This window comes from Leuresthes tenuis, unplaced genomic scaffold, assembly GCF_036924035.1.
Source record: "Leuresthes tenuis unplaced genomic scaffold, fLeuTen1.0.hap1 SCAF_10, whole genome shotgun sequence".
In the NCBI taxonomy this organism is placed as follows: Eukaryota; Metazoa; Chordata; class Actinopteri; order Atheriniformes; family Atherinopsidae; genus Leuresthes; species Leuresthes tenuis.
The window spans coordinates 275,205-288,022 of NW_027325364.1; the positions used below are offsets into that span (position 1 = coordinate 275,205).

General features: G+C 43.1%; 1 protein-coding gene across 1 annotated transcript; it reads right to left on the reverse strand.

The window, feature by feature from the left end:
* Positions 1–832: 832 nt before the first annotated feature.
* On the reverse strand, positions 833–2,188 carry LOC140315589 (class I histocompatibility antigen, Gogo-B*0101 alpha chain-like). The gene is made up of 3 exons (XM_072393200.1): positions 2,104–2,188; positions 1,515–1,975; positions 833–1,437 (listed from the first exon to the last, which is right to left on the reverse strand). Exons 1-3 carry the CDS (start codon positions 2,159–2,161, stop codon positions 904–906), a joined length of 1,053 nt encoding a protein of 350 aa, XP_072249301.1. The 5' UTR covers positions 2,162–2,188; the 3' UTR covers positions 833–903.
* Between the last annotated feature and the right edge of the window lie 10,630 nt (positions 2,189–12,818).

The following is a 12,818-nucleotide window of genomic DNA, read 5'->3' on the forward strand; positions in this document are numbered from 1 at the left end:
ATATTTTTTCAGATATTTAATATTTTTTCAGATATTTAGTATTTGAACAGATATTTAATATTCTTACAGATATTTAATATTCTTACAGATATTTAATATTTTTACAGATATTTAATATTCTTACAGATATTTAGTATTTTTACAGATATTTAATATTCTTACAGATATTTAATATTTTTACAGATATTTAGTATTTTTTCAGATATTTAATATTTTTTCAGATATTTAATATTTTTTCAGATATTTAGTATTTGAACAGATATTTAATATTCTTACAGATATTTAATATTCTTTCAGATATTTAATATTCTTACAGATATTTAATATTTTTACAGATATTTAATATTCTTTCAGATATTTAATATTCTTACAGATATTTAGTATTTGAACAGATATTTAGTATTTTTACAGATATTTAGTATTTGAACAGATATTTAATATTCTTACAGATATTTAATATTCTTACAGATATTTAATATTCTTACAGATATTTAATATTTTTACAGATATTTAATATTCTTACAGATATTTAGTATTTTTACAGATATTTAATATTCTTACAGATATTTAATATTTTTACAGATATTTAGTATTTTTTCAGATATTTAATATTTTTTCAGATATTTAATATTTTTTCAGATATTTAATATTCTTACAGATATTTAATATTCTTACAGATATTTAATATTCTTACAGATATTTAATATTTTTACAGATATTTAATATTCTTACAGATATTTAGTATTTTTACAGATATTTAATATTCTTACAGATATTTAGTATTTGAACAGATATTTAATATTCTTACAGATATTTAGTATTCTTACAGATATTTAGTATTTTTACAGACACACGGTGAGGTTAACTCGCTTTAGAACTACACAGAACACACATCACTGCTCATTACAGCTGACTGTCAGCTGTCTGCTCATCTGTTTCCATGGTGACACCCTCTGACCCCGCCCCCCTCCTCCAGCGCAGCACCATCAGTAGGACGGCAGCAACTAGCAGGATGGCGGGAACAGAGAGGGCGTGGACTCTGTGTGAGTGTGAGGACTCCGCCTTCCACCTGACGTCCAGTCGGTTGTCCAGGCTCAGGTGAGACGCCGTGCAGGTGTACACGGGTTTCCCCCGCAGCTCCTCTTCGTCGATCATCAGCGTCTTCCTCACCTGGTAGAGGCCATTCCCGTTGGGCAGCACCACCCCACCGCTCAGTTGGTCTGCGCCCACTGGCTCGCCGTCTCGCTGCAGCGTCAGCTTGATGTGGCGAGGGTAAAAGTCTGTAGCCAGACAGGTGAGCTTAGCCCCGCCCACCACCTGCTTTGTGATGAGGCGGACTCGGGGGCGAACGCGACGCATCACGACCTGTTTCTCGCTGTCCAACAGGTGTCGCAAAGTCCGGGCACAGAATGGCAGGTAGATGTTGGCGTAGAGCGTCTGGACGTACGTCTGCCTCATGGCGTCCCAGTGGAACTGCCAGCTGCCGGCGGCGTAGGTGAAGTGCGTCATGCTGCCAGCTGCCGGCGGCGGCGTAGGTGAAGTGCGTCATGCTGCCAGCTGCCGGCGGCGGCGTAGGTGAAGTGCGTCATGTTGTACTGCAGGCTGTCGGCGTCCTGCCCGTTGGCAGCATCTCTGAACATGATGAACGCCGGCTGGCCGTCAGCCAGCACCTCACAGCCGGTGATTCGCTGCTGAACGTGGACACCTGCGGCCGTCAGGTTCATCTGGTCTTTGGCCAGGTTCAGCCTCTTCCTCATGTTGGAGAACATTTCCTGCAGTATAAACACGCCCTCCTGGCTCACACCAAGCTCCGCCCCCTTCTCCCCTACACTGCCAACCCGTGTCAGCATGTTGATCTGAGAGTCATAGTAACCCACCTGGATGTCATCCAGCATCACAACCGCTGTGAACTCTGGGAAGTGGGTCGGTCCTGAGATGTAGGAGGCCAATACCCACAGCGAGTGTCGCCCCGAGCCTGGCAGGAGCAAAGAATTATGGGTAAGCACGATTGTGTTTATGTCAGCATGAATGAGACCTGGTTGTTCTGTCTGTGGAGGACACCATGAGGGACAGAAACTGCCGTTTCCAGCAGGATTCCAGTACCTGAACTCATCACCGGGTCCACGAGCAGAGCGCCCACCACGAACTGGATAATAAACATATTGATTAATAAGCTGATCGAAGCTGATCGTCTGTTTTCCTCTGTTTCCTTCTTATGACTCTGTTTTACTTTCACTTTATTTTCCGGCTGGAGAACCAATCAGCATCCTGCACAGGGTGTCTCTGGGCAGAGTTCCAGCCAATCAAAAAGGTTTTATTTACAGGTGACAGGTGTGTGTATATGGAGGGAGTGGATGTTTCAACAGAAGGAGTCACATCACATCTTTCTTCTTCTACCAGTTTCCACCCAGATTGATGAGCAGCTCTTCTCTGATTGGATGTTGAGAACAGACACACTGAACTTTAGCAGTTTTACTCCCCAATGCTGCTGGTATTTATTATCATTCTTTGTAGTATTCTAATTTAACTGTGTTTTTATTGTCTTAGTAGTTATTTAACTTACATTTTAGTGGGAAAGAACCTAATTTTACTTCCAAACCCTCAATTAACTGGTTTTACTGCAGTCAATCCCCCCCCCATATGAATCTGTTCCTCCAGTCAGAAACACTCCAGCTATATATATAGATACAGATAGTTACTCTATTGATCCCAGAGGGAAACAGGTTAGCAGTTAGCTGTAAGTTAGCAGTTAGCTGTAAGTTAGCAGTGAGCTGTAAGTTAGCAGTGAGCTGTAAGTTAACAGTTAGCTGTAAGTTAGCAGTTAGCTGTGAGTTAGCATGTAGCTGTAAGTTAACAGTTAGCTGTAAGTTAGCAGTTAGCTGTAAGTTAGCAGTTAGCTGTAAGTTAGCAGTTAGCTATAAGTTAGCAGTTAGCTGCAAGTTGGCAGTTAGCTGTAAGTTAGCAGTTAGCCGTGAGTAAACAGTTAGCTGTAAGTTAGCAGTTAGCTGTAAGTTAGCATGTAGATCTAAGTTAGCAGTTAGCTCTAAATTAGCAGTGTGTTAGCAGTTAGCTGAAAGTTAGCAGTTAGCTGTAAGTTAGCATGTAGATGTAAGTTAGCAGTTAGCTCTAAATTAGCAGTGTGTTAGCAGTTAGCTGAAAGTTAGCAGCAGATGCTAGCAAACAATGCTTTCTCATCAACAGTAAGAAGGAGTTTTACAGCTGCTGGTGGCTTCAGACGCCCTGATAAATGCTCCCAGAAGCAGGAAGAAGCGGTTTTACACAATATGTCTCCTTTAAAGTAAAGAACAGCAGCTGAGCCTGTTCAGATCCACACAGTTCTGATTCTGTTTGATGTCTGTCTGAATGTGTCAAAGAGCAGAAGAAGCGACTCAGTTCTGCTGCTCTGTGGGCTTTATTGAGGCCTCAGATACAGAACCAGGATTCAGACCTGACCCAGTCTGGCTGCAGCCATGTGCTGACCTTTGTCCTGCTTTCTGCCAGAATGAGGAACCCGAGCCGGGGTGGGGGGGGCTGTCGAGCTCAGCTGTAACATGACGACTGTGGATGTGCAGGACGTGTCTCAGCTTCTGCAGAACACAACCAATACACCCGGTTCAACCCGGTTCACCCAGTCTGGCCCAGTTTACACACTTCATCCTGTTTGCCTTCACACATGATAAAGAACCTCTTTGTAGGTTCTGTTTTCTCAGAACTTTCAGAACCATCCTCAGAAACAGAACTTCACCTCAGTTAGACAGCTTAATCAGCCAGAACATTAAAACCAGCTGCACGGCACCCGGTTCTGCTGGTGCTGCTAACACAGTTCTGACTCAGGAGGACATTGATCCCGGACAGCCGGACCGTCCTGGAGTTTCTGGCACCGGGAACCACTGGGATCCTGCAGAGTGAGGCCTCTTTGGATGATGTTCAGCACATTGCCTGGATGTGAGATCGGGTTTGGATCAGGTTTGGATCAGAGTTTGGATCAGGTTTGGATCAGAGTTTGGATCAGATTTGGATCAGGTTTGGATCAGGTTTGGATCAGTTTTGGATCAGTTTTGGATCAGAGTTTGGATCAGGTTTGGATCAGGTTTGGATCAGGTTTGGATCAGAGTTTGGATCAGAGTTTGGATCAGAGTTTGGATCAGAGTTTGGATCAGGTTTGGATCAGGTTTGGATCATAGTTTGGATCAGAGTTTGGATCAGAGTTTGGATCAGATTTGGATCAGGTTTGGATCAGGTTTGGAACAGGTTTGGATCAGAGTTTGGATCAGAGTTTGGATCAGGTTTGGATCAGGTTTGGATCAGAGTTTGGATCAGAGTTTGGATCAGAGTTTGGATCAGGTTTGGATCAGAGTCTGGATCAGGTTTGGATCAGGTTTGGATCATAGTTTGGATCAGAGTTTGGATCAGGTTTGGATCAGGTTTGGAACAGGTTTGGATCAGGTTTGGATCAGAGTTTGGATCAAGTTTGGATCAAGTTTGGATCAGGTTTGGATCAGAGTTTGGATCAGGTTTGGATCAGAGTTTGGATCAGGTTTGGATCAGGTTTGGATCAGAGTTTGGATCAGAGTTTGGATCAGGTTTGGATCAGGTTTGGATCAGAGTTTGGATCAGGTTTGGATCAGGTTTGGATCAGAGTTTGGATCAGGTTTGGATCAGGTTTGGATCAGGTTTGGATCATAGTTTGGATCAGAGTTTGGATCAGAGTTTGGATCAGGTTTGGATCCGGTTTGGATCAGAGTTTGGATCAGGTTTGGATCAGGTTTGGATCAGGTTTGGATCAGAGTTTGGATCAGGTTTGGATCAGAGTTTGGATCAGAGTTTGGATAAGGTTTGGATCAGGTTTGGATCAGGTATGGATCAGAGTTTGGATCAGGTTTGGATCAGGTTTGGATCATAGTTTGGATCAGGTTTGGATCATAGTTTGGATCAGGTTTGGATCATAGTTTGGATCAGAGTTTGGATCAGGTTTGGATCAGAGTTTGGATCAGGTTTGGATCATAGTTTGGATCAGGTTTGGATCAGAGTTTGGATCATAGTTTGGATCAGGTTTGGATCAGAGTTTGGATCAGGTTTGGATCAGGTTTGGATCAGAGTTTGGATCAGGTTTGGATCAGGTTTGGATCAGGTTTGGATCAGGTTTGGATCAGAGTTTGGATCAGAGTTTGGATCAGGTTTGGATCAGGTTTGGATCAGGTTTGGATCAGAGTTTGGATCAGGTTTGGATCAGAGTTTGGATCAGAGTTTGGATCAGGTTTGGATCAGGTTTGGATCAGGTTTGGATCAGGTTTGGATCATAGTTTGGATCAGGTTTGGATCAGAGTTTGGATCAGGTTTGGATCAGAGTTTGGATCAGAGTTTGGATCAGGTTTGGATCAGGTTTGGATCAGGTTTGGATCAGAGTTTGGATCAGAGTTTGGATCAGGTTTGGATCAGGTTTGGATCAGGTTTGGATCAGGTTTGGATCAGAGTTTGGATCAGAGTTTGGATCAGGTTTGGATCAGGTTTGGATCAGAGTTTGGATCAGGTTTGGATCAGGTTTGGATCAGAGTTTGGATCAGAGTTTGGATCAGGTTTGGATCAGGTTTGGATCAGCTTTGGATCAGAGTTTGGATCAGGTTTGGATCAGGTTTGGATCAGGGTTTGGATCAGGGTTTGGATCAGAGTTTGGATCAGGTTTGGATCAGAGTTTGGATCAGAGTTTGGATCAGGTTTGGATCAGGTTTGGATCAGAGTTTGGATCAGAGTTTGGATCAGGTTTGGATCAGGTTTGGATCAGAGTTTGGATCAGGTTTGGATCAGAGTTTGGATCAGAGTTTGGATCAGAGTTTGGATCAGGTTTGGATCAGGTTTGGATCAGAGTTTGGATCAGGTTTGGATCAGGTTTGGATCAGGTTTGGATCAGAGTTTGGATCAGGTTTGGATCAGGTTTGGATCAGAGTTTGGATCAGGTTTGGATCAGAGTTTGGATCAGGTTTGGATCAGAGTTTGGATCAGGTTTGGATCAGAGTTTGGATCAGAGTTTGGATCAGAGTTTGGATCAGGTTTGGATCAGGTTTGGATCAGGTTTGGATCAGAGTTTGGATCAGAGTTTGGATCAGAGTTTGGATCAGGTTTGGATCAGAGTTTGGATCAGGTTTGGATCAGAGTTTGGATCAGAGTTTGGATCAGGTTTGGATCAGGTTTGGATCAGAGTTTGGATCAGGTTTGGATCAGGTTTGGATCAGAGTTTGGATCAGAGTTTGGATCAGGTTTGGATCAGGTTTGGATCATAGTTTGGATCATAGTTTGGATCAGGTTTGGATCAGAGTTTGGATCAGGTTTGGATCAGGTTTGGATCAGAGTTTGGATCAGGTTTGGATCATAGTTTGGATCAGGTTTGGATCAGAGTTTGGATCAGGTTTGGATCAGGTTTGGATCAGGTTTGGATCAGAGTTTGGATCAGGTTTGGATCAGGTTTGGATCAGAGTTTGGATCAGGTTTGGATCAGAGTTTGGATCAGGTTTGGATCAGAGTTTGGATCAGAGTTTGGATCAGGTTTGGATCAGGTTTGGATCAGGTTTGGATCAGGTTTGGATCAGAGTTTGGATCAGAGTTTGGATCAGGTTTGGATCAGGTTTGGATCAGAGTTTGGATCAGGTTTGGATCAGAGTTTGGATCAGAGTTTGGATCAGGTTTGGATCAGGTTTGGATCAGAGTTTGGATCAGGTTTGGATCAGGTTTGGATCAGAGTTTGGATCAGAGTTTGGATCAGGTTTGGATCAGGTTTGGATCAGGTTTGGATCAGAGTTTGGATCAGAGTTTGGATCAGAGTTTGGATCAGGTTTGGATCAGAGTTTGGATCAGAGTTTGGATCAGGTTTGGATCAGGGTTTGGATCAGAGTTTGGATCAGGTTTGGATCAGAGTTTGGATCAGAGTTTGGATCAGGTTTGGATCAGGTTTGGATCAGGTTTGGATCAGAGTTTGGATCAGGTTTGGATCAGAGTTTGGATCAGAGTTTGGATCAGGTTTGGATCAGGTTTGGATCAGGTTTGGATCAGGTTTGGATCATAGTTTGGATCAGGTTTGGATCAGGTTTGGATCAGAGTTTGGATCAGAGTTTGGATCAGGTTTGGATCAGAGTTTGGATCAGGTTTGGATCAGGTTTGGATCAGGTTTGGATCAGAGTTTGGATCAGGTTTTGGATCAGGTTTGGATCAGAGTTTGGATCAGAGTTTGGATCAGGTTTGGATCAGAGTTTGGATCAGGTTTGGATCAGGTTTGGATCAGAGTTTGGATCAGGTTTTGGATCAGGTTTGGATCAGGTTTGGATCAGGTTTGGATCAGGTTTGGATCAGAGTTCTGATCAGGTTTGGATCAGGTTTGGATCAGAGTTTGGATCAGAGTTTGGATCAGGTTTGGATCAGGTTTGGATCAGGTTTGGATCATAGTTTGGATCATAGTTTGGATCAGGTTTGGATCAGAGTTTGGATCAGGTTTGGATCAGGTTTGGATCAGAGTTTGGATCAGGTTTGGATCATAGTTTGGATCAGGTTTGGATCAGAGTTTGGATCAGGTTTGGATCAGGTTTGGATCAGGTTTGGATCATAGTTTGGATCAGGTTTGGATCAGGTTTGGATCATAGTTTGGATCAGGTTTGGATCAGAGTTTGGATCAGAGTTTGGATTAGGTTTGGATCAGGTTTGGATCAGAGTTTGGATCAGAGTTTGGATCAGGTTTGGATCAGGTTTGGATCAGGTTTGGATCAGAGTTTGGATCAGAGTTTGGATCAGGTTTGGATCAGAGTTTGGATCAGATTTGGATCAGGTTTGGATCAGGTTTGGATCAGGTTTGGATCAGGTTTGGATCAGGTTTGGATCATAGTTTGGATCAGGTTTGGATCAGAGTTTGGATCAGAGTTTGGATCAGGTTTGGATCAGAGTTTGGATCAGAGTTTGGATCAGGTTTGGATCAGGTTTGGATCAGAGTTTGGATCAGGTTTGGATCAGAGTTTGGATCAGGTTTGGATCAGAGTTTGGATCAGAGTTTGGATCAGGTTTGGATCAGGTTTGGATCAGGTTTGGATCAGGTTTGGATCAGAGTTTGGATCAGAGTTTGGATCAGGTTTAGATCAGGTTTGGATCAGAGTTTGGATCAGGTTTGGATCAGAGTTTGGATCAGAGTTTGGATCAGGTTTGGATCAGGTTTGGATCAGAGTTTGGATCAGGTTTGGATCAGGTTTGGATCAGAGTTTGGATCAGAGTTTGGATCAGGTTTGGATCAGAGTTTGGATCAGGTTTGGATCAGGTTTGGATCAGGTTTGGATCAGAGTTTGGATCAGGTTTTGGATCAGAGTTTGGATCAGAGTTTGGATCAGGTTTGGATCAGAGTTTGGATCAGGTTTGGATCAGGTTTGGATCAGAGTTTGGATCAGGTTTTGGATCAGGTTTGGATCAGGTTTGGATCAGGTTTGGATCAGAGTTTGGATCAGGTTTGGATCAGGTTTGGATCAGAGTTTGGATCAGAGTTTGGATCAGGTTTGGATCAGGTTTGGATCAGGTTTGGATCATAGTTTGGATCATAGTTTGGATCAGGTTTGGATCAGAGTTTGGATCAGGTTTGGATCAGGTTTGGATCAGGTTTGGATCAGGTTTGGATCATAGTTTGGATCATAGTTTGGATCAGGTTTGGATCAGAGTTTGGATCAGGTTTGGATCAGGTTTGGATCAGAGTTTGGATCAGGTTTGGATCATAGTTTGGATCAGGTTTGGATCAGAGTTTGGATCAGGTTTGGATCAGGTTTGGATCAGGTTTGGATCAGAGTTTGGATCAGAGTTTGGATCAGGTTTGGATCAGGTTTGGATCAGGTTTGGATCATAGTTTGGATCAGGTTTGGATCAGAGTTTGGATCAGGTTTGGATCAGAGTTTGGATCAGAGTTTGGATCAGGTTTGGATCAGGTTTGGATCAGGTTTGGATCAGAGTTTGGATCAGAGTTTGGATCAGGTTTGGATCAGGTTTGGATCAGGTTTGGATCAGAGTTTGGATCAGAGTTTGGATCAGGTTTGGATCAGAGTTTGGATCAGAGTTTGGATCAGGTTTGGATCAGGTTTGGATCAGAGTTTGGATCAGAGTTTGGATCAGGTTTGGATCAGGTTTGGATCAGAGTTTGGATCAGGTTTGGATCAGGTTTGGATCAGGGTTTGGATCAGGGTTTGGATCAGAGTTTGGATCAGGTTTTGATCAGAGTTTGGATCAGAGTTTGGATCAGGTTTGGATCAGGTTTGGATCAGAGTTTGGATCAGAGTTTGGATCAGGTTTGGATCAGGTTTGGATCAGAGTTTGGATCAGGTTTGGATCAGAGTTTGGATCAGAGTTTGGATCAGGTTTGGATCAGGTTTGGATCAGGTTTGGATCAGAGTTTGGATCAGGTTTGGATCAGGTTTGGATCAGGTTTGGATCAGAGTTTGGATCAGGTTTTGATCAGGTTTGGATCAGAGTTTGGATCAGGTTTGGATCAGAGTTTGGATCAGGTTTGGATCAGAGTTTGGATCAGGTTTGGATCAGAGTTTGGATCAGAGTTTGGATCAGAGTTTGGATCAGGTTTGGATCAGGTTTGGATCAGGTTTGGATCAGAGTTTGGATCAGAGTTTGGATCAGGTTTGGATCAGGTTTGGATCAGAGTTTGGATCAGGTTTGGATCAGAGTTTGGATCAGAGTTTGGATCAGGTTTGGATCAGGTTTGGATCAGAGTTTGGATCAGGTTTGGATCAGGTTTGGATCAGAGTTTGGATCAGAGTTTGGATCAGGTTTGGATCAGGTTTGGATCAGGTTTGGATCATAGTTTGGATCATAGTTTGGATCAGGTTTGGATCAGAGTTTGGATCAGGTTTGGATCAGGTTTGGATCAGAGTTTGGATCAGGTTTGGATCATAGTTTGGATCAGGTTTGGATCAGAGTTTGGATCAGGTTTGGATCAGGTTTGGATCAGAGTTTGGATCAGGTTTGGATCAGGTTTGGATCAGAGTTTGGATCAGGTTTGGATCAGAGTTTGGATCAGGTTTGGATCAGAGTTTGGATCAGGTTTGGATCAGAGTTTGGATCAGAGTTTGGATCAGGTTTGGATCAGGTTTGGATCAGGTTTGGATCAGGTTTGGATCAGAGTTTGGATCAGAGTTTGGATCAGAGTTTGGATCAGGTTTGGATCAGGTTTGGATCAGGTTTGGATCAGAGTTTGGATCAGAGTTTGGATCAGGTTTGGATCAGGTTTGGATCAGAGTTTGGATCAGGTTTGGATCAGAGTTTGGATCAGGTTTGGATCAGGTTTGGATCAGAGTTTGGATCAGGTTTGGATCAGGTTTGGATCAGAGTTTGGATCAGGTTTGGATCAGAGTTTGGATCAGGTTTGGATCAGAGTTTGGATCAGGTTTGGATCAGAGTTTGGATCAGAGTTTGGATCAGGTTTGGATCAGGTTTGGATCAGGTTTGGATCAGGTTTGGATCAGAGTTTGGATCAGAGTTTGGATCAGAGTTTGGATCAGGTTTGGATCAGGTTTGGATCAGGTTTGGATCAGAGTTTGGATCAGAGTTTGGATCAGGTTTGGATCAGGTTTGGATCAGAGTTTGGATCAGGTTTGGATCAGAGTTTGGATCAGAGTTTGGATCAGGTTTGGATCAGGTTTGGATCAGAGTTTGGATCAGGTTTGGATCAGGTTTGGATCAGAGTTTGGATCAGAGTTTGGATCAGGTTTGGATCAGGTTTGGATCAGGTTTGGATCAGGTTTGGATCAGAGTTTGGATCAGAGTTTGGATCAGAGTTTGGATCAGGTTTGGATCAGAGTTTGGATCAGAGTTTGGATCAGGTTTGGATCAGGGTTTGGATCAGAGTTTGGATCAGGTTTGGATCAGAGTTTGGATCAGAGTTTGGATCAGGTTTGGATCAGGTTTGGATCAGGTTTGGATCAGAGTTTGGATCAGGTTTGGATCAGAGTTTGGATCAGAGTTTGGATCAGGTTTGGATCAGAGTTTGGATCAGAGTTTGGATCAGGTTTGGATCAGGTTTGGATCAGGTTTGGATCAGGTTTGGATCAGAGTTTGGATCAGGTTTGGATCAGAGTTTGGATCAGGTTTGGATCAGGTTTGGATCAGGTTTGGATCAGAGTTTGGATCAGGTTTTGGATCAGGTTTGGATCAGAGTTTGGATCAGAGTTTGGATCAGGTTTGGATCAGAGTTTGGATCAGGTTTGGATCAGGTTTGGATCAGAGTTTGGATCAGGTTTTGGATCAGGTTTGGATCAGGTTTGGATCAGGTTTGGATCAGGTTTGGATCAGAGTTTGGATCAGGTTTGGATCAGGTTTGGATCAGAGTTTGGATCAGAGTTTGGATCAGGTTTGGATCAGGTTTGGATCAGGTTTGGATCATAGTTTGGATCATAGTTTGGATCAGGTTTGGATCAGAGTTTGGATCAGGTTTGGATCAGGTTTGGATCAGAGTTTGGATCAGGTTTGGATCATAGTTTGGATCAGGTTTGGATCAGAGTTTGGATCAGGTTTGGATCAGGTTTGGATCAGGTTTGGATCAGAGTTTGGATCAGGTTTGGATCAGGTTTGGATCAGGTTTGGATCATAGTTTGGATCAGGTTTGGATCAGAGTTTGGATCAGAGTTTGGATTAGGTTTGGATCAGGTTTGGATCAGAGTTTGGATCAGAGTTTGGATCAGGTTTGGATCAGGTTTGGATCAGGTTTGGATCAGAGTTTGGATCAGAGTTTGGATCAGGTTTGGATCAGAGTTTGGATCAGGTTTGGATCAGAGTTTGGATCAGAGTTTGGATCAGGTTTGGATCAGGTTTGGATCAGGTTTGGATCAGGTTTGGATCAGAGTTTGGATCAGAGTTTGGATCAGGTTTGGATCAGGTTTGGATCAGAGTTTGGATCAGGTTTGGATCAGAGTTTGGATCAGAGTTTGGATCAGGTTTGGATCAGGTTTGGATCAGAGTTTGGATCAGGTTTGGATCAGGTTTGGATCAGAGTTTGGATCAGAGTTTGGATCAGGTTTGGATCAGGTTTGGATCAGGTTTGGATCAGAGTTTGGATCAGAGTTTGGATCAGAGTTTGGATCAGGTTTGGATCAGAGTTTGGATCAGAGTTTGGATCAGGTTTGGATCAGGGTTTGGATCAGAGTTTGGATCAGGTTTGGATCAGAGTTTGGATCAGAGTTTGGATCAGGTTTGGATCAGGTTTGGATCAGGTTTGGATCAGAGTTTGGATCAGGTTTGGATCAGAGTTTGGATCAGAGTTTGGATCAGGTTTGGATCAGGTTTGGATCAGGTTTGGATCATAGTTTGGATCAGGTTTGGATCAGGTTTGGATCAGAGTTTGGATCAGAGTTTGGATCAGGTTTGGATCAGAGTTTGGATCAGGTTTGGATCAGGTTTGGATCAGGTTTGGATCAGAGTTTGGATCAGGTTTTGGATCAGGTTTGGATCAGAGTTTGGATCAGAGTTTGGATCAGGTTTGGATCAGAGTTTGGATCAGGTTTGGATCAGGTTTGGATCAGAGTTTGGATCAGGTTTTGGATCAGGTTTGGATCAGGTTTGGATCAGGTTTGGATCAGGTTTGGATCAGAGTTTGGATCAGGTTTGGATCAGGTTTGGATCAGAGTTTGGATCAGAGTTTGGATCAGGTTTGGATCAGGTTTGGATCAGGTTTGGATCATAGTTTGGATCATAGTTTGGATCAGGTTTGGATCAGAGTTTGGATCAGGTTTGGATCAGGTTTGGATCAGAGTTTGGATCAGGTTTGGATCATAGTTTGGATCAGGTTTGGATCAGAGTTT